Source organism: Melopsittacus undulatus, chromosome 8 (assembly GCF_012275295.1).
Source record: "Melopsittacus undulatus isolate bMelUnd1 chromosome 8, bMelUnd1.mat.Z, whole genome shotgun sequence".
NCBI classification, from domain to species: Eukaryota; Metazoa; Chordata; class Aves; order Psittaciformes; family Psittaculidae; genus Melopsittacus; species Melopsittacus undulatus.
In genome coordinates this window covers 55,063,607-55,088,918 of record NC_047534.1, presented here as the reverse complement: position 1 = coordinate 55,088,918, position 25,312 = coordinate 55,063,607, and the positions used below count along the sequence as shown (strand labels likewise).

The 25,312-nt window shown below is 43.8% G+C and overlaps 1 protein-coding gene across 1 annotated transcript in view; it reads left to right on the top strand.

The window, feature by feature from the left end:
• The window catches only part of DIP2A (disco interacting protein 2 homolog A), a 93,443-nt gene that overhangs the window by 57,562 nt on the left and 10,569 nt on the right, over positions 1 to 25,312 (top strand). Inside the window, exons 9-30 of the mRNA XM_034065516.1 lie at positions 1,010 to 1,101; positions 1,331 to 1,441; positions 2,187 to 2,310; positions 2,567 to 2,676; positions 3,080 to 3,182; positions 3,662 to 3,726; positions 4,006 to 4,099; positions 4,543 to 4,662; positions 6,035 to 6,149; positions 7,207 to 7,346; positions 14,441 to 14,577; positions 15,981 to 16,061; positions 16,258 to 16,385; positions 18,384 to 18,498; positions 19,591 to 19,792; positions 20,332 to 20,441; positions 20,574 to 20,654; positions 22,433 to 22,556; positions 23,265 to 23,386; positions 23,705 to 23,816; positions 24,019 to 24,128; positions 24,623 to 24,753. Coding sequence (XP_033921407.1) covers positions 1,010 to 1,101; positions 1,331 to 1,441; positions 2,187 to 2,310; positions 2,567 to 2,676; positions 3,080 to 3,182; positions 3,662 to 3,726; positions 4,006 to 4,099; positions 4,543 to 4,662; positions 6,035 to 6,149; positions 7,207 to 7,346; positions 14,441 to 14,577; positions 15,981 to 16,061; positions 16,258 to 16,385; positions 18,384 to 18,498; positions 19,591 to 19,792; positions 20,332 to 20,441; positions 20,574 to 20,654; positions 22,433 to 22,556; positions 23,265 to 23,386; positions 23,705 to 23,816; positions 24,019 to 24,128; positions 24,623 to 24,753 — 2,527 coding nt within the window. The remainder of the gene's footprint in view (positions 1 to 1,009; positions 1,102 to 1,330; positions 1,442 to 2,186; positions 2,311 to 2,566; positions 2,677 to 3,079; positions 3,183 to 3,661; positions 3,727 to 4,005; positions 4,100 to 4,542; positions 4,663 to 6,034; positions 6,150 to 7,206; positions 7,347 to 14,440; positions 14,578 to 15,980; positions 16,062 to 16,257; positions 16,386 to 18,383; positions 18,499 to 19,590; positions 19,793 to 20,331; positions 20,442 to 20,573; positions 20,655 to 22,432; positions 22,557 to 23,264; positions 23,387 to 23,704; positions 23,817 to 24,018; positions 24,129 to 24,622; positions 24,754 to 25,312) is intronic.

Genomic DNA, 25,312 nt, shown 5'->3' with positions numbered 1-25,312 from the left:
TGCATTTAAAAATAAAAAGAAAGGAGAAGCCAAACTGTAAAGAAGCCAAGCTCTAAATTGCATTTGGACTGTGCCAACTGCACTGAACGGCCAGTTCTGTAGGGAACTGCCCATTGGATGCATCTGGGTCCTGTGGAACCCTTTTATATAGAGCTGGAGATTGAACAGGCAGAAAAGTAGAATTGGAGAAGTCTGAGACTGACAAGCACAAGTTCCCTGCTGCTTGCTGCATGGTCTGAAAGGCTTGAATGTGGATGTCAGTTCATGATAAAGACCCCCTACTAGAGAGCTGAGTTCCAGATGTGTGCTCTTTGCCATGGCATGCTTCTTTGGGTTGGGGGGTTCTTGCTTTGATTTACCATTTACAGGGGAAAGGGGTTGCTATTGCTCAGTTTCTTATGAACAGGGTGGGTTGGTTTTCTTAGCAAAGCTACAGATTAAAGATTGATTTTTATATTGTGTCAAATAAGCAGTTAGAGTGTTGCCATTTAATAGCTTGGAATAGAGTGTTGCTATTTAATAGCTTGGGATAATGCTTTGCTCTGAACTATGGAGAGCTCTAGATCACAACCGAGCTCTGAACTGGCATTTCACAGAGCCTGGTAACGTGGCAATTATTCCTACCCTTTGTTTCTTAAATTTCAGTTAATATTTTATCCAATTTAGGATTACTTTTTATCCCAAGTACTTTGCTTTCCCTAAAAGTCCTTAAGAAGGAGTCTTATGATGTGTCTTTTAGAAATGCGGTTAGGTTGTATCAGCAAGGCCTTGTGTGTGTGTGCTCACAAGCACTAAGCATTAGAAGAACTCAGTAGGTTTGTGAGGTGGGATTGCTTTCACAACACAAATGTGCACTTTTCCCTCATTACTTGTTCATGTGCCTGTTGACCCTGTTCTCATTCAACCTGTTGCCTAGTGCCTATGTAAAGCACTGAGATTTGCTAATTAAATGTTAACATTTTAGGCTCGTGGGGTTTCATTTCTGGAATGTCTTTTTTGCTTTCCTTAGGCAAGCTGTGGAGCAGAAGCTTGAAGCTGGCGTATACCCTACTAAACAGGCTGACCACCAAGAATGAGCCACTGCTGAAGCCTGGGGACCGGGTAGGCTTCTGTTTGAAATGGTCTCTGGAGAAAACATTGAGGAACCAAAGAAAACCTTGTAATACTGGGAGCTGTAAATAGTGCATTATCACCCCATTTACTAGTTCTGTTCCCAGTTTAAACATGAACCTGGACATTGTTGCAGAGATTCTTTTTTCCCCACAAATGACAAAGCTGTTCCCATACAACAACAAAATGCATTTCTTCTTATTCTGATGTATTTTTGTAGGTAGCTCTCGTGTTTCCTAATAGTGATCCAGTTATGTTTATGGTGGCATTTTATGGATGTCTCCTCGCAGAACTTATTCCTGTCCCAATAGAAGTTCCATTGACAAGAAAGGTAGGCAAAGACATGCCCCATTTTTATGGTTTTGTAAGTAAAGAAAGTAAGGGAGGTATCTAAATCCCATAGTCTTTATGTGGTACCCCTCAGAGCCTGCACTTTGAAAGCAGGATGGTGCATCAGCTGAGCTGCTCAATGCACATTACATGCTTGGAAAGCGTTTAGTTGTGGGGGGAATGGTATGAAGCTCGTAATCAACTACTTTAGGGTATGTGTTTTAATTCAGTATATTTGCAAAGACACAAAACTGATTTCTCAAATGTAACCCAGAAAAGCTCTTTTCAGCTCTCATGCTGAGCAGTGGGAGCACAGGCAGGCAGAGATGCCTCAGTTACTGGAAACACCAGTGTAATCCCACCCACATTGTGAGAGTTGAAAAGGTTCCAGCTCTGATCTTCAGTGCTTCAGGACTCAGAAACAACATCAAACTAGCTCTCTGTTTCACCAGACTTCAGTAAAATCCCATTGGATTGGAGAGGGATGCACAATCACTGCTTTTGACACTATTTTGCTACCACTGCTTGCCAGATCCATTGCCAAATCTAACTTAGTTGGCACTAAGCAAAACTAAGCCTTTTGAGCATAGACTTCGTGCTTTTGTCTTCCATGAAATGTCTTAGGGGTTTGAAGGTCTTTCCTGTGTTGCAGATTGGCTCAATACTTTCTAAACATGGAAAAGTTACATTAAACAGTACAAAAGCTTCATTATTTGTAAATTTGCTATAATGTGGTTTCTCTGTAGGATGCTGGCAGCCAGCAGATTGGATTTCTTTTGCGCAGTTGTGGAGTAACACTAGCTTTAACCACTGATGCCTGTCAAAAAGGCCTTCCTAAAGCTCAGACTGGTGAGGTGGTGACATTCAAAGGTATGTTTTTAAGCTACTCATATTTCTTTCTAGGATAAAGAGCAGATATATCCATTGTCACTATTAAACAACAACTTCTGAGGCATACATACATAGAACTGCCGTGATTGTCATGTCATTACTTAGTGCTGCTTCCTCCTGTCAGGGGGGGATGCTGCAGCTTTTGCTTGCCTCCTGTTGTTATCCCTGAATATGGAAGGGGGGGAAATCTGATTCTGGGGACAGTAAGGACAGTAACTTCTCTTTTTCTTTGAAGGCTGGCCTCGTCTCATGTGGTTTGTGATCGATGGGAAGCATCTGGCAAAACCAGCCAAGGACTGGCAGCCACAAGTACGGGATGCCAGCGCTGAGATTGCTTATATTGAGGTGATCCAATATAATATACCTAATTTATAGTTACTCCGTTGTAGTTTATATCCCAGCACGTTTTCTTCCTTTAATCTCTTGATGCAATAAGAGAGGTTGCTGTAACATTAACTGTGGAGCAAGGATGTTTCCCTCAGGGTTGCCAGGCAAACTGTCAATTGAGTAGTGGTGTTGAACCAGCTTGAAGATTTGGGATAATTGGCATATTTGGGTATGTTCAACTGGGATAGACTAACAGTCAGATTTCATATGGCATTGGTGTATTCTCCAGACATAAATGTCTTATGCTAGCTTTTTGATTTCGTTAAAAAGCTCACTTCAGTTTCATAGTAAAATATTCTTTCAATGCCTTGCTCTAGATCTTGTTGTTAATCTAATGCTTTTGTAAACTTTCTCTTCTCAGTACAAAACAAGTAAAGAGGGCAGCACGGTGGGCATCACTGTATCTCATGCTTCCATGCTGGCACACTGTCACGCATTGACTCAGGCGTGTGGTTATTCGGAAGGTGAGTTAGATAGGTACAACTTCAAAATGCTACTCACAGCTTTGAATAGTCAGACCATTTATGTGGCAAAATCATATTGACTTAAAAGAACATTAGATAAGCAGTAGTAGCTTTAGCCACAAAGGGAAAGACGAACGTCCTCATTCATAACTGGTGTGCTATGAAGCCACCTGTGAAATGATAATCAGTGTGTGTTAAATGGCTTTAACCTAAGATCCTTATCAATTTTATTCAAGGATTTGGATTTTTCAGCCTCCATAAATGTGTGGTCTGTACCCATGATTTAAAGATGCTTGTTGGGAGTAAGGTCAGACACTTCTGGCTTAAGCAACCTGTTATAGACAAGAAGCAAGGGGAGCATAGATTTGATTTCTTAGTCATTTTGGAAGTTTCATAGTTGCCTTAGCAAATATTTTGAATTCTTGAATAGCCTCATAAATGTGCTTCTAAAGACTTTCTATTTTTTCCATTGCTTTCAGCTGAAACACTAACAAATGTCTTGGATTTCAAAAGAGATGCTGGCCTTTGGCATGGAGTATTAACAGTGAGTATTGGAATGAATGAAAAACCCTGCAGCAAGTTGCTTCTTTCAGGGGTAGAGCGTTGGTATGGGACTGAAGGAATGAACTTTCTCAAGCTATTTGCATTTCAGTATTTATATGTTTCAGTAACGGGCTGCACAGTCAGAGCTGATGTTTTTACATGTAGTTATCCCATTTAAATGTAAGGGTTACCCTGTATATGTGGTAGTTTGTTTTTTAAGTACAAGCTGTGTATTCTTTGAGCCACTTGAAGATCTAATTTGTCAACACTTTTCTCACAGAGTGTTATGAACAGGATGCATGTCATCAGTATTCCCTATGCATTAATGAAGGTTAACCCACTTTCCTGGATACAGAAAGTCTGCTTGTACAAAGGTAACCCTAAAGTGTTTTACTTAACCCATCTCCTTATGGATGATTAAAGGAAATGAAGATAATTGTTTATATAAGACACCTGCTTTAGCTGAGGCCAATGCTGCTTTATCCAGCTGACTTTGCCACAGCTTTAGGTACTCCATTTCAGTAATATATGTTCTGATAGATTCATTGCTGAGTGATGTTGATGGCTTCCTCTAAAAGACCTTTAAAGAGCTTCTTTTTCTCACCTCACTATTGAAATCTATAGTAAACATTTAAATTCTCTATAATCAAGTCCATGTGGAGGCATTGGGCATACATGTGTCATAGCAGTTAAATACTTGGCATTTGTGTTTGGTCTCTAGGTTTGGAATCTGATTCATAAATTTATATACACAGAAGTACCTAACTGGTGTTCATTTTGTTCTGCACATGCACCATAACTGTTTTTTTACTTCCAGCTCGTGTAGCAGTAGTCAAATCTCGTGATATGCACTGGTCACTTTTGGCTCAGAGGGATCAGAGAGATGTCAGTCTGAGCTCTTTGCGAATGTTACTGGTGGCAGATGGAGCTAATCCATGTGAGTATGGGTGCTTTTTCAGTTCAAGGTGAGCTAGAGCACTCTGTAAATCACACAGCTCTGTGTGTGCACTGTAGGAGCTCACAGCACTGTCTATAGTTCATCTCCAGCAGCAGTATTTGCCAAGGACACCGGAGCAGAGCTTCCATAGAATATATTCTAAAGGATTATTCTCTCCATAAATAATACTTGAGAACATGGCTTTGAAAGAAGCTGTTATATTTTCAAGTAAATCAGAATGCCATTTTCAGTAGTAGTTGCTTATGTACTTTGAGTTGCAGTGTCTGATTCCTTTACATGCCCCTAGGGCTTGTCTCAGTCATGTGCAAAGACATAAAAATGGAAGCAGTCACAGCCTTAACTCATAACCAAGACAACTATTAACTAGAATATGTGGTAGGTTCTTGCCTTTCTCTGTCACTCATATGGTGGTTTACAGTAATTAGAGGAAGCAGCCAGGAGGTGGTAAGAATATACCTTAGGTGCTTGATTTTGCTGTTCTCATACACCAGAAAAACAAGGGTTTCAGATTCCTTGCAGTTGCATAACGAGAGGTCTACAAATCCTGCTGGCAGAAGATGGAAAACCTGAAACTAAGATGTTACTTGTTGTAAGCACTGTTTCAGAGCTGATGCTTAAAGTTAGGCCATACAGTCTATAGTAAAATGCTGTATATATGCTAATGATACCACGCTTTTTCCTTGTTGTTTGCACTTCTTAGCTATATTTAGCTATGCAAATTCATTTTTTTAAATTAGTCCTTTCATTAGTGCTGTACTCTTAGATAAACTGACCTGAAATTACACCTAGGATATAGAATAATCAGTGAAGTTTGCTGCTTTGCATTATGTGCTGCAATTCCACAACTGTAAAGTACAAAGCTGTAGGTGATGCTGTATCCTCTTGCATTTTGGGCTGAGTCCTAACGGCCAAGTAAAGTTCTGAACTGAAATGAAGGTACATCAGAAGTATCTGATGTTAACTTCTAAATGCTTTGGCTCTGTGACCTCTATAAGAAACAATGATCGTTCCTAGAGGAGCTATATAGGAAGCCAACAGATACAGCTGCTGTTAGTGACAAAATATTCTGGTCCCTGAAGGACTTCCCATGATGTTAAGTGTCCCAGAGTGCTGCCAGAGAAAGAGAGGAGGCAGTTTTGAATGTCATGCAGTGAATTAGCTGTTAACCACTGGGTGGTTTTCCTCCAAATCTAACATCCAGTAATAGGCTGGAATGTCTTTCAGACAAGGATGTTGGTTTTGTGCATGGATGCAGCCGCATTTGTTTGGCTGAGCATAAGCTTTGAAGTCCTGCAGCTCACCCTTTCCTGGCCTTGCAAAACGTTTCCAACTGTGTGCTTGTTCTTTTTAGGGTCAATATCTTCATGTGATGCATTCCTGAATGTATTTCAGTCCCGAGGTTTGAGACCAGAAGTTATCTGTCCCTGTGCTAGTTCTTCAGAGGCACTGACTGTTGCTATTCGCAGGTAATTCTCTTTCCTGAGAAGGGAACTGAAGCATTTCTTGACTATTGAAACGTATCTGGTTTTAAAAAGAGAGTCAGTAAAAACCATCACCTACATAAAGATGCCCAAAGAGTCAGAGGGAAGAAGTTTGAGGCTCACAGGTATCTCCTGCATTGAAGGATAGGGATTTTTGCTTGTTTTCTTTAAAAAGCCTAAGATATTCTAAAGATAGTCAGCCATAAGGTTGGGTTTTTAACTGCTTAAGAAAGTGAGGTCTCACGTTCATTGTTGTTGCTGGAGGACCTTTATAAAATGCCCCCCAAAACAAGGCCGTTATTTATTGGTAGGAAGAAGATGCTGAATCTTCAAGTAATTGCTTACATACAATGGCTTTTAAACAGAGGGCTAAAGACAGAAAGAAATACTTGTAACTGGTCTGAAAAAGACCTTTGGAATTCTGGAGATAGCAAGAGATGCTCTGAGAAAAGGCAATACTCTGAATTAGCAGCTGTGTGGTTGGAATATAGTGGGATTTATTGAAAGTGGGTTGGATCAAAAGGTACTTGTTTAGAAAATCAATATAAAGAAAGCTTTGAGATTTTGGAGAGTTCTGTCTCTGGTGGGAGAAGTGACATTTCCCAAGTATTAACAAATGCACTTCAAGAACTGGTTTTTACAGTAGCATCTGGGATCTTTTGCTCTGCTACATCCTGCAAGTTGAACAGTGACACAGAATGGAGTTCGATCAGTTCTGCTCAGTGGAAGAAGTGCCAGGTCCTCCAAACACTTCCTCATTTTCCATGGGGTTTAGACAGTTTATCCTTTGAATGCTTGTTCTTGGCACTTCTTTGCCCTTAGTAGAACTAAACCCTCTCTGTAACATTTTAGAGTGAGAGGAAGCTCCATGGTGTTTTGTTCTAGGTCTTTTTTCATCTAATGAAAATATATTACCAGTCTTGAACACTTGTTTGTTTAAAATGAGGAACTATTGCTTCTCTTAACCTCCCCACAGTGTTTGTGATGACCATATTGTCAGCGGTCTGTTGCTTCATGTCTGATTTGACTTTCTGCTTTGCAGACCTCCAGAACTGGGTGGGCCTCCTCCAGGAAAAGCAGTGTTATCTATGAATTGTCTGAGTTTTGGCGTGATAAGAGTGGATACAGAAGAGAAGTTGTCAGTGTTAACTGTACAGGATGTTGGTCAGATTATGCCTGGAGGTAGGAAAGTATTTCATGTAGGTTTAAGCATACTCCACATCAGTTATTTTACTCTTATGAACTAAATCAGAATGTCAAATGATAAATATCTTTAAGGTGGTGTGACTTACGTTTTGACACATTACCTAAACACATGGCAAGTAAATACTGTCTCAATTAGATTATTCAGTGTTTCCAGTAGAGATTAATCCACAATAAATGTGAATGACCGTAGGTTTTGGTATGGGCAGATGCTTTTGGCTTGTGTGCAGAGGTGGTTTGTTATTCACTTGTTAGCATTAGTGCTGACTATATAACAAATACAATGGAATAAAACAAAACGCAAACTGTATTAAGAAATACTCTTTTATCCAGGAGTGATAGTCCACATGTTAGAATCCAACAGAACAGAATACCCCAGTTGGAAGGGATGTACAAAGATCATCTAGTCCACCTTCCTGACCAGTTCAGGGCTGACCAAAAGTTAAAGCATGTTATTGTCCAACTGCCTCTTAAACACTGACAGGCTTGGGGCATTGACCACCCCTCTGGGTCTCCAGAGGGACTTGGGGCATTTGACCACCCTCTCAGTAAAGAAATGCTACCTAATGTCCAAAGTAAACCTCCCCTGAGACAGCTTTGAACCCTTCCCACATGTCCTGTCACTGGGTAGCAGGGAGATCAGCACCTCCCTCTCCACTTCCACTCCTCAGGAAGCTGCAGAGAGCAATGGAAGTCCTCCTTCAGCTTCCTGTTCTTCAAACCAGACAAACCCTCAGCAAGGAAGACATACCCTTGGTAGAAGAGATGATGCTGAGGAGTACTTAAGCAAAGTACACATGTACATGGGCCCTGATAGGAGCTTGTGGAGCCTTCATTCTTGGAGCTATTAAAAAGCTGTCTGGTCCTAGGCTGTAGGTAGCCTTGCTTGAGGGGTTGGACAGGATGACTTTGGGAGGTCCCCTTCCAATCTGAGAACCCTGGTCTGCATATCCCAGCAAAGTGGTCAGTCCTGGGTTATCCTCAGTCTCTAAATGACATCTGTTTGCAACACTGTGCTTCTCAAAGTAGGTAGATACAGATACTGTTCCCCAGCCCATTCAGTGGATTTAAGGAGAGACTTTGTCTCTTCCCTGTTGTTCTCTTTTGAGGCTAGGCTCCTGAGTTGTGCATTATTTGGAGAGGAGAGGAACGCACTCTGAGGAAGATGAATAGAGTTAGGGTGCCAAGCCAGACCTAACACTGTGGGCAAGGACTGGGCTGTGTGTCCTGAAAGACCACTTAGTGCCATCTACTCCAGAAGTGAAGACTGCAGCATTTAGGTCGGTAGTGTAATGTACCCTGGCACTGTCTGTCTGAGGGTACCACTGGCTTCAGGCCCTGTTAGGTTTACTGTGTAGTGACCAAAGAACCTGATTCATTCTAGTTCCTTGGCACCTGCAGATCTGCTGTTAGTGGGCCCATTATGAATATAATTTCTTGCTGAGCTGTGGTTCCAAAGCCTTCCTCTTTGCAGAGCATTTACTCAAGGTACAGAGAAGAGAGCCACCTCTTCATCAGGGACTGTAGTGACAGGACAAGAGGGAATGGGTTCAGACTGAAACAGGGGAAGTTCAGGTTGGATACAAGGAAAAGTTCTTCCCTGTGAGGGTGCAGAGGCGCTGGCACAGGGTGCCCAGAGAAGCTGTGGCTGCCCCATCCCTGGCAGTGCTCAAGGCCAGGTTGGACACAGGGGCTTGGAGCAGCTGCTCCAGTGGAAGGGGTCCCTGCCTGTGGCAGGGGTTGGAGCTGGATGAGCTTTAAGTTCCCATTCAACACAAACCAGTCTGGGATTCTATTTGATGCTATTTCAGCAACCACCTCTTCTCTGTACAGCGAGGCCCTCATTTTGAGTAAGAGGAGGCAGACACTTTCCCATCTGCTGATAAAAACCTGAGCCATCATGTAGCAGGTGGCACTGGTCTTGTTTCATTTCCTCCTTGCTCCCAGAAGCACTTTGCAACCAGCAAAGTTGGTGGTTCAGTTTCTTACCAAGCTTACATTCACATTCAGTAAAATAACTGCACTTCAGCTTAACACTCGAGGAAGTCAGGCTGTAAAGGCAGACCAGTGTGGATACAGGCACCGAGGTTAATGTCTGTGTGTTGTTGTTTGGCCTTAATGTGAACACATGAGTGAATGAATGGGGGGTGAAAGAGTCTGGTGAACTAATCTCACTTCATGGTTCAACTGAATGTTCAAAGTCAGGTTGTTCAACTTGTCTGCAATGGCCCAGAAGCTGCAGGTGGCTTCTGTGTCTCAACAGAGTGATGGTTTTTCCACTTCAGCTAGAATACAGATGGTCTGAACTGCTACTGCTGTCTGGTTTGCCTGTTCTCACTGCTGATGTCCTTTGAAACCCACTGGAATTCAGCTGTGTTCTACTTAGATTATGGGTTAATCACAGGAACATGGAAGGAAAAAGCTTGCATGCCCTTCAGTTAGTCATGGATCCTTTGGTGAACTGACTGTGGTTGACCTTGATGTTGGTCCAGTTTCTGAGAGTTCAAAAAGGTGATATCTGATGCAGGATCAAAGGGAATCTTTCTCTGGTTCAGTTTATCACAAGGACATCCTCCTGGCTTTGCTGTAGGCTTGTGCTCTGGGCAGAGGGCACTTGACTACACTAAGGCACAAAGCAGCTTATAGTTGTGTTGCAGCTAAAGCTGCTCTTCATATTCATCCATTAGAACTGTAAAGCCGCTTGGTTAATCCTTTGTGGTGCATTTGCTCAGTGGTAGGTTCAAGTCTGCTTATGATGTCGGAAGGATTACCTGTATGTTTGTGGATAAGTAATTTACCTTCCTCTTCTATGCAAGCTGTTAATGAAAACCATATCCGTGTCTGTGTGAAATGCCTTGGAGCATTGTATGGCAAATCTAATGTCTCCTTCAGGTTTAGGATGCCATTGGCAGACTATTTGCAACACCATCATGACTTTCTGCATCAGTAAGAAACACCAAGTGACTTACCTGATTGTGTGAGGGGAGAAGAGCATTTAGCTGTGTCCATTTAGGATATCCATTTTGTACCTCAGAGTGATAGGATTTGTAATTGATCACTATGGCTATTTTAGCATACAGTAGTAAGTGCCAAAACTTGTAGGTTAAGCACAGTTGGGCAATTTTAAAACTCTTTTAAAGCACTAATCAGCATTGGACTATCAATATCTGGGGCAGATTAGCTGCAATTCGACCAAATGATAGGTCTGAAGGTATATGTTTAGCAGAAGTTTCTCTGTGCATTCCTTAAGGCAGAAGGCAATGCAGTAGAATTCTTTCTAGAGGATAATCCTTTCTCTTGAGTGGCTCTTAAAAGAACATTGTTCCAAGTTGCCAGAGTAGGAAGAAAGCAAAAAGGGCCAGCAGTCATTTGGAGATGTGTGCCAAATGACATGAATGACTTAAGGAAACTACTGACTTATTTCCAAATGAGTCTGCATGTACATTCTAGCAGTGGCTATACTTGTGCCTTACCTAGGGAGATTTGTGCTTTTGCCTATGTAGCATTCATGGAGGATGTGCTCTGTCCATTCTCACTTGGTGTTTGGCATACAGGAGAGAGCATACCACCATTTCCTTTCCTGTTAGTTGCCCTCTTGAATTGCTCCACTGACTGATGAGTCTCACCCTTTATCTGGTTTGGAGGTTTTATTTTCTCCTTTCTTTACATTGCTGTGCTTTCACCAAAAGCCTAATTTGAGTCAGATGCCATTCTTGAAGGCTTTGTTCCATCATAGAATACACTGAAGTGACTGCGTGCCCCAGTCTCTCAAACGTCTTATGAGACATAAGCTCACGTTCATTTGGTCAAACACTGATCAAGCAATTTGGTTTATTTGGAGCCTGCTTTGCTGTGAAGAAGTCTCCTAGCCAAGAAGTAGTTGTCATGCTGAGGTTCACTCTGTCAAGCCAAATGGTTTGATCTCCTTACCCTTGAAGATCCCTGTACCGGAAGATGCCTTGAGGTACCAGCTGGTGAAAAGGTCATGGATAAAGTGTCCACTTCTGCCCTCCTTTTCTTCACATCGTGCTATTTGTTCTGAGACACTGAGCCCACCTGCTATGGGGATCTTGTTCAGCAGACCCCTCAGCACCAGGATCATGTCCTGTGTCACTGGTATTTAACTGCTCTTGATGCCACATTCTCTTCAGTTGCCTTGGCTGTTCACTTTCATCATCTACCATGAATGCCAATCACAAGGAAGAGCAAGCAACTGTGAAGAAACCTTCCCATCAAAGACAGCATAGGAATCCTTAAGAGAGAACCTATTATGCATTCCCCTGGAATCCTCCCTGCAGCTCCTGAAGTGATGATGTTTTACCTCTCCTGTTGACCACCTTGGACTATTTTGCATGGTTTCTGTCTAGGATTCATGTTGCTAAGAAGCAGTATTTGGCTCAAAACAATCATTTGTTCATTGTTTTCATATTGCACTGGTAGAGATGGAAGGCAGAATACCAAGCCTCTCTTCTGCCTGCTGTGTGCCTCCAACTTTCACCTTACCTGGGATGCAACTCTCGTGTCATCTTGGAAGCTTATTATACCTTATGCTTGGACCTGGATATGGATGCTAGGGGTATTCAGTTAAGTTTACCTCCCTGCTACTTCTCAGCAAAGTGTTTCGTTGTTTTACAGGGATCCTTCTCACATTCCTTCTTTGATGAAAGAGTAACCCTCTCTAATGCAGAAGATCTGTATCCCTGTAGCTCCCAGTCATACAAAGCCTGCCCCATAGGAAGAGTGCTGAAACAGCCACTTTCTTATATTCAAGCAAAAACTCTGGGTTAGTGCCAGATGTTGGGCTTCTGCCACTGAACTTCTGCATCCACAGTTTGAAGTTCTGGGCTGTGACTGTACTCAGTGCCTTTAGAAGCTCAAGGAGAATGGTTGGCATTTCTCAAGTGGCAGGATGCTTACTCTGTCTTCCATTTGTGGGGCTCTTGGGTGTCATTGTTTCCTCTGTCTGTGTCTCAGAAAATACCTGCCCACATTCTGGGAGTTACCACGATGCATTTTCCCTGCAGAGGAACCTGGTTCCTTCATCTCAAGTACCTGATTGTGAAAGGAGCTGTTACAGGGTAACTCTGTGAAGCTTTCACTCTTCCTCAGATTGTGAATGTGAGGTGGCAGTACCTTGTTCCCACTCAGTCCTTAGAATTTATCACAGTCAGCAGCAGTGTGTTCCTGTCTTCCCATGATGGCACAGCAGCTTGCCACTGCTCACCGTCTTCCCTTGGAGATCTGTGGCAATGAGTTCGCTTGTGATGGGACATTTCCTTCCAATTTAAATGCTGTGCCTTGAATGCTTGTGTGACCACCTTTAGCGTCTCTATTCTTGTTCATCCTTATCTAGGACTTCGGCTTGCTCTGTGCCTATTGCCCTTGCCAGGAAGGATTCAGGTCCTTGCACTGTATTCTTCAGAGATGAGGTTTCTCTGGAAACCCTTCAGCAGGGGTGGGATAGGGACATTTCATCCTGGTCTTTTAGTATTTTTCTTAAGGCTTCATGCTCCTGGAACAGAAGTGATAACTCAAGGCTGGAGTGCAGACAAGTCCCTCTTGTTTTTATGCTCATGGACCCAGGCTTTTTAGGAAGACTTGGTGGCCTCAAGAAGATCCTGCAGTTCCGCTGTTAGCACACAGTAACAATCCAAATGGATACCAGTTCCATACGGATCCGCTATGAAACTGTGAGAGAGGCACAGGAGAGCACTTTCTAGCACTCATCAGGCACCTTCTGCTGGTGCATCTGGCATTCTTCTTGCCTTCCTGCTGTGCTGGTCTTGAACCATTCCAAAGCTGAATCCAGTCTTCAGTAGGGCATCAGTGCAGTCATTGGTTTGCACAGCAGGATTCTCATCCTCTGCCAGAAATCTCATGGCAGGGCTAACTGCTGAGAGCCATCATCTATAAGAATGTACATGTGGACTCATTTGAAGAAAGCAAGCTTTACTTACCAGTAATCAGTGTTCTTCGTGATGTGTAGTCCACATGTACATTCCTGTCCCATCTGCTTTTCCCTTCTTTCTAATTCTTTTTCAGATGCAATGCTGTTGAGAGAGACTGAAATGGTGGTAGATGCACTCTCTTGTATGTCACACATGAAGCAGGAAAAGAAGGAGAAGCAAGAGTACAGGTCCCACTTTGCAGTATCACATGGCAGGGCAGAGCTCTGCCTGCTGTTAGATTGTACGTGTAGGCTGCCTGTACCATACATTGGTTACTGGTAAGTTTCTTGGTTTGTTTGGGGTTATTTAACTTGATCAGGGTGATAGGATTGTCCTTGGGCTTCATGGATGGAGCAGCATCTGGGGACTGTAGGTTGGGTTTCCCATGTTTGTGAATGAGTTGAGGATGTAGCATTTGTGTATGTCTACAGATTGTGCTTTCCTTTCTCTCTGCATCACTGCTTAAGTGTTACAGCATTACAGGGCCCATTGTGCCTTCTCCCTCCACCTCCTTCCTTCCCTTTCGGACTACAACAGCACAAATCCAGACTGCTTAAGCAAGGGCTCTACTTAGCCAGAGAAACGTCTGAGGAAACAGGGATTTCAAAAGTCAGATACAAGCAGTGGCCAGACCAAAGCTCAGTGTGAGGTTTGTTTTACAAGTGTGTATGTCCTTGATCAGCAATAAGAGAATTTCAGTGTAGGAAAACTGGTAAGGAAAATAGCACCTTTATGAAATACAGTTCTTTTAATGCATTGAAGAAGGGCATCAAACTGAGGATAGGTATCTTCTTGTTTTTCATCTTTACTGCCATACATGCTTGTACTTGATCAAAGCTTTCATGTTGGAAAGAGATTGCTATGGGTTTGGATTCGGTTGCAGTGATGGGTACACTGTGAAGCACTGCAGGAAAAACAAATTGCATTGGCAAACGTGGATCTGTAGTCTTGGAGAGCACATTACACAGGCTCTCAGGAAGATGGAACTCTCTTGCATGCCACGTGTTTGCTGTAGCTGATAGATAAATGGTATTACAATCTTGAGCTGCCCATCAGTGGCAAAGCAACGTCTGTGTCAGCTGCTGAAGTGTACCAGTGCTGTGACTGTGCTCTCTCTCCCTTTAGCCAACGTGTGTGTTGTGAAGGTGGATGGGACTCCTTATCTGTGCAAAGCTGACGAGGTTGGAGAAATATGTGTGAATTCAGGTGCAACTGGGATGGCGTATTTCGGCCTCGTTGGAATCACCAAGAATGTTTTTGAGGTTGGTGTTTCTCTTTGTAATGTCAAGTTTCATTGTTATATTCTGTCTCTTAGAAAGGGGGTTGGGACAAGGGCCTGCAGGGACAGGCCAGGGGGAATGGCTTGAACCTGCCAGAACAGGGGAGACTGAGCTGAGCTCTTAGGCAGAAGCTGTTCCCTGTGAGGGTGCTGAGGCGCTGGCACAGGGTGCCCAGAGAAGCTGTGGCTGCCCCATCCCTGGCAGTGCTCAAGGCCAGGTTGGACACAGGGGCTTGGAGCAGCTGCTCCAGTGGAAGGTGTCCCTGCCTGTGGCAGGGGTTGGGACTGGAGGAGCTTTAAGGTCCCTTCCAACCCAAACCAGGCTGGGATTCTGTGCTTACAACCAAACCTACAAACTACAATGAGCAGTCAGGGAGCAGCCTCTGTATCCTGCAATCCAGTGTTGTGCCTGGGTTATCGTTTTAATTGACCTTAATTCTGTATTAACACATCAGCCTTGTGTAAAGTTACCTGGAGACATTTCAAGGCTGTTGGTGCACAGCTTGGGACATAAAGTCAGGAGCTGCAAATGCAAGCTGCTTCATGCAGTCAGAATGCATTTAGAAAAGCTTCCTTTGTGTATTGCAAACAGTGTGTGCTTTTCAAAATGAACTTTAGTGTTGGTCTGCTATAGTGCTTAGGACACCAAGCAGTTTGCTGTTGGATATATGGAATTACATTCCTAGGTACATGGATGAAGATACAGTAAGGATGACAGCCTATCAGCCCTGAGTCTTGTAGTTCATCACAGCAAAAGCAATCTTTCAACCCAGATTTTCTCTACAGTGGTATCCCAATTTCACGTTTTCTGGCAAGAAAGGAGTGAAAGTCCTTTGAGAGTCACATACACACACAGAGTGTTACACTGGACAGCAGTTGGAAGGCTCAAGTGACATATGGAGTTCTACCAGAGAGATGGAAGTAATCCTCACCATGATCTTCTCCCACAAAAACACTCTCTCTGTCAGCTTGCCAAGCCTCAACACTTCAAACAGCTTTAGCTTTCAGCACTGTGCTAGCGAGAGACAGCAAGAAACGGGATGGAATGGAAGAGCTGGGGGGTGGGAAGGCAAGGAAACCACCTGATGGGATGAATGCTGTGCTCTGGTTCTCTGCTGTAGGCAGCCCCATCCCTGCAGCAGAATGAACCTTCTCAAGGATCCGATAGTGAAGTGTTTGTCACAGCTGGAGTGATGTGAATGGGTACCTCATGTCTATACCAGTGTCTGTACCTCAGAAGCAGCAGAAGGACTTCCTGATGAAGTGCTACCTGAGTGTATACTATAAATCCCAGTACAAAAAGAAATGAAATGGAAGCAGAAAGCATTTTAACTTCACTTTTCTTACCAGGACTGTGAGTGTCTCAATACTTCCATGTCCTTCCAGGCCATCCCAGTGACAGCAGCCGGAGTGCCTGTTTCAGACCAACCCTTCACAAGGACAGGATTGCTTGGCTTTGTGGGTCCTGTAAGTGCGACTGAGCCCTCTGGGCCTCATCTTTGTCCTGACTCCCAGCTCTTAAGTGATGCCCCTGAATTCAGGAGCATTCTGTGTCAGGGCAATGACCTTGGGATCTTGAGAATGATCTTTGGCTATAATCAAGCATTATCACCCCGAGTCTGGAGGTTTTCCCCCTCTGTTTCTAACCCTGTCTTCTTTTCAGGACTATCTGGTGTTTGTGGTAGGAAAACTGGATGGCCTAATGACAGTGAGTGGCCGCAGGCACAATGCAGATGATGTGGTAGCCACAGCACTGGCTGTCGAACCCATGAAGTTTGTCTATCGGGGAAGGTAAGTGGGTTAAAGCCTTCACCACTGCTCAATGGACTTTGTTGTTGCTTTTTTCACCTGCAGATGGTCACCAAGCAGCATAGTGTCTGCAGGAGCTCTGCAAGTGCATCTTTACATGGGTATTTCGTAGGAAAGATGGCCTTAGGTTGTGATATGCCAGCTAAGAACTTGTCTGTCCCTTCTAGCATGGAAGATAAATACTGACAGCCTCAATGTATGCATACAATATATACTATGCTTCATGTATAATAGATTTGAAGTTAATTTCACTCAGTATTAAACATAGATCATTAAGTGTCTGTTTAAAACCTCTTTCAAAGCTTAAGACAGTCAAATGATGGTTGTATGCCAAATGTAAAACACAACTCCCCTTTGGCCACTTGAGCCTTCCATACAGACTGGCCTAGGGAAGAACTTTGCAGCATGTTCTAAAGGATAGGGTGCTACAGGACCTCAAAGATAGGATGTTGTATCACCAGCATTATTGCTCTTCAGGGGCTCAGTGTCTGCACAGAAGTTAGTGATGAGTGGTGCCCTTAGGGGTCCATACTGGGACCAGTATGGTTTAGTATCTTCATCAACAACACAGACAGTAGAATTAAGTGCTCCCTCAACACATTTGCAGGTGATACCAAGCTGAGTGGTTGACCTGAGGGATGGGACACCATCCAGGGGCACCTGGACAAGCCCAAGAAATGGGCCAGTGTGAATCTCATGAGGTTCAACACGGCCAAGGGCAAGGTCCTGCACCTGAATTGGGGCAACCCCCGGTATTAATAGAGGCTGGGGGATGAAGGGATTGAGAGCAGCCCTGAGGAGAAGGACCTGGAGGGGTTGGTCGATGAGGAGCTCTCCATGACCCAGCTTCAGTGAGCACTTGAGCCCAGAACCCCCCATGTGCTGGGCTGCACCCCCAGAGCGTGAGCAGCAGCTCAGGGAGGGGATCCTGCCCCTCTGCTGTGCTCTGTGAGACCCCCCCTGCAGCCCTGATCCAGCTCTGGGGCAGCAGCACAAGAGGGACCTGGAGCTGTTGGAACAAGTCCACAGGAGGCCATGGAGATGGTGCAAGGGCTGGAGCAGCTCTGCTCTGGAGCCAGGCTGAGAGAGCTGGGCTGGGGCAGCCTGGACAAGAGAAGGCTCCTGAAGGGGAGACCTTATTTTGGCCATACCCAGAGGGGCCTTACAAGAAAGACAGTGATGGATGTTTTAATACAGCCTGTAGCAACAGGACAAGGGTTCATGGTTTTAAACTAGGAGAGGGGAGATTTAGACTAGATACAATGAATTAAGTTTTACAGTGAAGGTGGTGGAACACTGGGGCAGGTTACGTAGGGATTGATGCTGTAGCCATGGAAACAGTCATGGTCAAGTTGGAGGGGGCTCTGAGCAACCTGATCTCCCTGCTTATTGCAGGGGTAGGGTTGGGCTTGATGAGCTTTAAAGCTCGCTTCCATCCCAGACCATTTATGGAAGTTGAGCTTTCCTTATCTTTGCATCACTTCCACAATTCAACTTTCACAAAACTAATGGCACATACCTAGTTGAGGCATTATTAATATTTTATCCTAGAACATGTAAGCCTAAAGCTAATGTAAGATGGGCAGAAGTCTTATTCAGTGCAAGCATTGCTAGATGTGCTGGTCAGTAATTTGGCATAGTTGTCTTTCAGAAGGGACATCAAATGTAGGTACAGTAAGTTCAGCATACATGAGGGGAGTTACATAGGGAAGGTTTGTAGAACCCCTGCACATATGGAACCTGCCTGTGTTAAACATGTGCTATTTGGTGACTGGAGATTCTCTTGACAGGAATAGATTACAATAACAAACCTACATTTGCTCTCAATTTGTCTGTGATTTTGTGATGATCTGGCATAACTAATGCCTGTGGGTGGTAAAACCATGCCATTAAGGGTTGCAGTCGTTTCCACACTCTAATAAACCCTGCTGTGTTCATCAGATGTTGCATCCCATCATTCTTCTGTCCTTTGTGTTTTAGGATAGCAGTGTTCTCTGTCACCGTGTTGCATGATGATCGAATAGTGCTCGTGGCAGAGCAGCGCCCTGACGCGTCAGAGGAGGATAGTTTTCAGTGGATGAGCAGGGTTCTACAGGTAGTCAGTCTGTCCTTCCTGTCTTTACAAGTGAATAAGGCTGATGTATGAAATGAGAGTATTAAGAGCACCTTCTTTTCCGTAAGGCAAACCTATCAGTGTAACCAGACTGCTGTAACAAACTGACTTCAGATTGTATTCCAGGGTTAGCAGTCACCAGACTTTATTTCAGCATGGTTTTAAACTTCATACTACTGGGATGATAGTTTTTCTTTGTTTAAATTCTCCATATCTCTGCTGATTTCATACTGGCTGGAGAGCTAAGCCTGAAAATGTTTAAGTATCAAAACAGACTCTGAGATCCTGTTATGTCACTAACATCCTTATTCCAGATCTCCAACAGTAAGCATTAACAGTTCTCTTCCCTTGGTAACTTTATTGTGTTCCCATGGGGAAGCTAAGAGGGGAATTGCATTTGAGGATTTGGGAATTAATCCATTGGTTCTCATTGAGTAAAAAGCGAGAGAGCAGTTCGGGAAGAAGACACTGCTAAAGGGATAACTAAAGGAAGGCAAGAGAGAACATCTGAAGGGAGGATTTCTCCTAAGACTTCAGACAGCTGTGTAATCATGGTTTCTAATTCTGGCTCTGTAATCTTTTTGGAGGGGCTGTCTGGTAATGGAAAAGCTGATTTTCATGGGAGAAAGCATTTTATTGCTCTTTCTAGACGTGTCACAGCTAAACCAGACACTGACGTTTTAGGCAGCGAGATGGTTCCCTCCCTGGTTTTGTGGGTTTATGTTCTACTGCGCTTCTGTGATTGTGCCATACGTGCTAAATTTGATGTGATATCATTTTGGCTTTTGAAAAACTCTGCACTTTTTGCCCACTTTTAAGAGACTTTCCTAATCCCTGATGTGCAGGTGGCATCCCCTTGGTAGAGTGCACAAGCAAAGTCCTGGGTCTGCTCCTGCTCCCATTGAAGTCATGGCACAACTTCTATGAGTTCAGTGAGTGCAGAATTGGACCCTTTATTTGCAAATTGTGGTGCAAGTAAAAACCTTAATGTTATTAAATGACTTGAATTCAAATTCTTGCTCTAGCTACATCCCAGTTCATAACCTGGAACATCTTTCTTTTCTCTCTATCAAGGCAGTTGATAGCATTCACCAAGTGGGCGTCTACTGCCTTGCCTTGGTGCCAGCCAACACTTTGCCAAAGGCTCCACTTGGAGGAATTCATATTTCAGAAACCAAGCAACGCTTTTTAGAGGGTGCTCTGCACCCTTGTAATGTCCTGATGTGTCCCCACACGTGTGTCACTAACCTGCCTAAGCCTCGGCAGAAACAACCAGGTGAGGAAAGGAGCATATTCCCTAGTTCTCTCTCTGTCTCTTAGGGGGATGCATGGAGAGGGGTCTAGAGGTGGCTCAGGGCTGTGCATGTTGGATGGCTTTAAGCTGCCTGACTTGGCAGAGCTTGGAGTGTTGTCAGTGCATGGCAGACCTCAGAGAGGGCATTGCATTATAGTCTGCCCCAATTCCCAGTGAATGCAAGGTCATCCAGCACAAATCCATTTCATGCTTCTGTAGCTGCGTTATAAATTGCTCCTGTACTGGCCATCTTACAAAGGGCAGTAACTCGTGTAATAAAACTCAAGTACAGACAGACCTCAGTTTGCTGAATCAGTAATAGACTGATTTTTAATGTACCATACTGATAATGGAGTCATTTTTAGTGTACTGTCCTTTTTCTATGCAATATGATCCTAGGGTTTAGGCTGTCATCTTTCAGATCTGTGTTATGTGTATACTATTCTGCAGGCTGAGTTATAGATTATTACATGTTCCTTATGCTTCTTTTTCCTCATTTTGCACTGGTTTTAAACATACAGATGTTGGTCCTGCTTCAATGATAGTAGGAAACCTTGTTGCTGGAAAGAGAATTGCACAAGCCTCAGGGAGAGATGTTACCCAGCTGGAGGATAACGACCAGGCAAGAAAGGTAACACGTCCTGATCTTACTAAGTATTTGCATTGGCTTATTCAGAATGAAACAAGAGCAGTTGTGGTATCCCACTGAAACTAAGCATGGTGCCTTGTGTGTGAATCAGTGTCTCCTTTCTTCCTCTCGCAGTTCCTGTATTTAGCAGATGTTCTTCAGTGGCGAGCTCAGACTACTCCAGATCATCCCCTCTTCCTTTTGTTGAATTCCAAGGTGAGATGTGCTTGAGGTCGTACTTGGAGATGGGGATCAGCAAAGAGCATTTGGATTCTAAGAAAATTCCAATGAGAATTCCTAAAATGCTTCAGGTTACTTTGAGGAAGCAGACAAAGAATTGCTAGTTAGCAAGCAGCAGAATTTTTCCACCTCTGGAATTTCAGTATGGATTCTGCCTAGCTTTAAACATTGCAGTAACTGCATTTCCTGCTGCAACACAACTCTTGTCCTGTTAATGGAAGGCACAATTCTGCCTTCATCCCTGAGCACAAGGGTGAGTGGAAGTCAGAACTGGACCTTTATTCAAGGTCTGTGTGAGTCCTTATGACATATCATGAGGCAGCAGTCATGTTTCCCAGCTAAACACTCATCTTTACTCATAGCCACTCTGCTCTGCATGTGGATTTTGGTAGCTCTGGAGAATGCACATGCCTTGTGCATCCAACACTTCGTAAAGGGGTCTGAAACATGCATGGAGACCTCAGAGCAGCTTCCAGTATCTGAAGGGGGCCTATAGGGATGCTGGGGAGGGACTATTCATTAGGGACTGTAGTGATAGGACAAAGGGTAATGGGTTAAAACTTAAACAGCAGAGGTTTAGATTGGATATAAGGAAGAAATTCTTTACTATGAGGGTGCTGAGGCACTGGAATGGGTTGCCCAGGGAGGTTGTGAATGCTCCATCCCTGGTGGTGCTCAGGGCCAGGTTGGACAGAGCCTTGGGTGACATGGTTTAGTGTGAGGTGTCCCTGCCCATGGCAGGGGGGTTGGAACTGGATGATCTTAAGGTCCTTTCCAGCCCAAATGTTCTATGAAACAACCTGCACTTGTGTATGTGCCTCAGTATTTATGCCTCCCTGGGCTTGAGGAATGCTCCTGCTGTGTTACTGAGAAAACCCAAATCTTTCAGATTCTTTTACTGCTGTTCTGGTGCTTTTGTTATTGCCTTCTGGAAAGAAAGAAGGGGAAAGTTGGTCACTTGGTTTTCGTTTGAGCCTTTACTCAGTAGCTACCCTTCCAGTGACAGTAACAGCCCCGTGACAAATCGGGTCTACCTTGTGCTGTGCTGTACTGCAGGCATGTGAGATAGGGAATGTGCTTTCAGAAGGTCCTTAGGAAGTAGAGGATTTGCCTTTGGGAGTCTCATTTAGACAGGCAAAATGGTTTAAGACATGGTTCAAAGTTCTGACTTTTTCTCATGGGGCTGCTTTAGCAGAAGAAACCTCCTCAGTATTGCTGCAAGACCCAGAATATTCTCTTCTCCAGATGCATCTTTCCAGATGTGCAGTTGGGTGAAATACACTTGAGGAAGTGCCCTTGCAAAGCAACCACAGCTCAGGTTGCCTCTCTGACCCTTCAAACCAGTGTCTATATCAGACATCAGCAGTTCCCTTTGCACTTTGGAGACTGCTGATTGCAAAAGTGGCTGGATAGGGTGAGGCAGAGCTGATGCAGTGCTGCTGCTAATACAGTTGTGTTACTGCTATTTCCCTTGGACTGTGGCATTTCAAGTATTTGTAAGACCCTCTTTTTGTGGTACCAAATACATTCAGATGCCAATTCCCTGCCTGATGTTCAAAATAACATGCATAACATTCAGTGGTGTTCTGGAAGTTCACGTTACCAGCAGCTTGGCTTCCAAAACACCTAGACAGAGTCTTCAGAAGTGTGCTGGTAAACTAAGGGCAATGAAACACAACATCTGCAGCATGTACTTTGTGGAGAACAGTTTGAAAGTGAGTAAAGTTTCCTGGTGGTGTTCCTGTTCTGTGCAGGGCGCTGTAGCCAGCAGTGCATCGTGCATCCAGCTACACAAGAGAGCAGAAAGGGTGGCAGTCGCACTGCTGGAGAAGGGACGACTGAACGTAGGTGACCATGTGGCCCTGGTTTACCCTCCAGGTAAGGGAATGCAGACAGCAATAGTCAAAGCCAGGCACCACAAGGAAAGAAACAAGTTCTGCTCAGATGGAGCATTGAGACACGTGTTTAGTCCAGTGCTGTATGGCAGTGACTTAAGTGTTTCGAGGAAGAGGCTTTTTGTCATTTTATCATTAAGTTGCAGTTTCTACATTTACCAAACATGTCAACCTCAGAGAATGGGATAAAACTGCACATATATCCATTAAAAGCTAGATGAGAGATCTAGGTGTATGGACACCCTGTCTTTCCTGAGTGGTTGTCTCTAGAAGTGAAATCTGGACCTCAAACTTGTATTATTAACATGTATTTAGGAGTGCACCTCAGTAAAAAAGAGTACTACCTCATAGAAGGAGGATGACTGCATATTCCAGAGTGATAACTATAGAAAACAAATGTCATTTTCATAACCCATAGTACTTTGTTATTTTATCCTACCTGTCCATGAAAACATAGCCCTACAAATGTAAAGTCTGTAGGGTTTGAATCAGTTTTGCTAACTCTCAAATGCACAATCTTTTAACCTTGTAGAGTGGGGCATGGCTAAGAACACCCTGTTGATTTGAAGAGACCTTTGTGACAACTCCTTCCCTCTTAGTGAAGGAAACTGGGTGTGTTTTGATTTTGGAGAAAGAATTTGGCCTTTTGGTCTCACAAAAATGGCTTTAATTTTACATCTATCCTTTACAGGAGTAGACTTAATAGCAACTTTCTATGGCTGCTTATATGCTGGCTGTATACCTATCACCGTTCGCCCACCTCATCCGCAGAACCTTGCTACCACTCTGCCCACTGTCAAAATGATTGTAGAGGTACGTATAAGACAACCCCCTCCTAGTGCTTTTGGTAGGTGCAGGATGGGTGATGCAGGCTGATGAATTGCTTTGCCACAGTCCCTATAAAATAAGGCAGGAAAAGGAATAATCAGTATGCTGTGGCTGATTTAGTAAATACCTCTTTTTACAACTCATTGAAAATGTTCTGTCTGTTGTGATTGTGATTTTGTTCCATTTCCAACGGGGATTTTTCATCTATTCACCTTACTGGTTCTCTCATCTCGATGGGTATGAAATTACATTAGCATTCAGTTGTTAGTTTTATACATGGTTTCGATGCTGCGTCTTTTCCAGGTCAGTAAGTCTGCCTGTATACTGACCACACAAGCGATAATGAAACTGCTCAAGTCCAAGGAAGCTGCAGCAGCTGTAGATATTAAGACGTGGCCCACTATTTTGGATACAGGTACGGAATGTTTGCCAAAATCCAGTTTGAAGACTGATTTCTTTCTTTTGTTATACCATAACTCCCTAACTGAATGGATGTATCTAATATAGCTGACCAGAAACCACAGTAAGCATTTGGTGATAATGCTTCAAGATACATTTTTGTCCTGTATTTTACAAAATAATACCATGGTACTCTTCTTTTTCCGTGTTTTAAATAGATGACATGCCTAAAAAGAAGCTGGCTGGTATTTTCAGACCTGCATCTCCAGATATGTTGGCATACTTGGACTTCAGTGTGTCTACTACTGGTATATTAGCAGGAGTAAAGGTAGAGTAACAAGACAGAGATTATTCTACTTCATTTTCTTATATGCAGGTATATTCTGCATTCATTCCTCTAGCCAGAGAAGAAATACAGAAGTGTAAGTGGAGCATCCTAGTGTTCAGAGCATGACATCAGCATTTGTTGATGCACTTCTGGAGGCATCCAGCCTTTACTGGCTCTGTGGGAGGAGTCACCAAGGGGACTGATGAAATGTGTTTGTCACTAAGTTGATGAACGTTTTGCAGTACATAGTAGAGATGTGAGATGTTGTTCAGCATCATTCATGTCATGACAGATGTCATTGCCCACTGGCATGAAAAGTACCTGTGAGCTTTTGGGCTTATATCCCTTCCTTGTGTTTTAAAGGTGCTTAAACCACCACCTCCCCCCACCAAACAACTACATGTTGCCATGTCTTCTACAGCAAACATTTATGTGTTTCATGTGATACCCTTTTTGGTTTAAAGCCCCTGAGAGCACCTCTTTTCCTCCTGCAGATGTCACACGCAGCTACAAGTGCCTTATGTCGCTCTATAAAGCTACAGTGTGAGCTGTACCCTTCACGTCAGATTGCCATCTGTCTTGACCCTTACTGTGGCTTAGGATTTGCTCTGTGGTGTTTGTGCAGGTACGTCCTTTGGGTTGTAGGCTCTCCCATGCATTCCCATCCTTCTATAGAATCCCAGGGAACAGTCAATGGCTGAAACTGTCAGAGAAACCCAAATTAACCTTTTTGTAGGTATTTCATAAAGCACATTTTGGGGTAACAAAATTCATGTAAGTTACCTGAGCAACCTGGGGTTTGCAAGTGGAATTAAGCAGATACCAAATCCGAGAAAGAAAGGACTTCACTGTCTGTTTCACATTGCTTAAATAAATCCTGTTCAAGTCTTTTGAGAGTAAACTGTATCTTTGTACAGTACCCCCAAGGTGCTGACTGTTGCAGATTTATGTCAACTTCTTATCCAAGGGAATCTAAGTGGAGACCTGAGAGCAGCTCCAGTGCCCAAGGGGGGTACAGGAAAGCTGGAGAGGGGCTTGGGACAAGGGCCTGTAGGGACAGGCCAAGGGGAATGGCTTGAACCTGCCAGAACAGGGGAGACTGAGCTGAGCTCTTAGGCAGAAGCTCTTCCCTGTGAGGGTGCCCAGAGAAGCTGTGGCTGCCCCATCCCTGGCAGCGGTTGGAG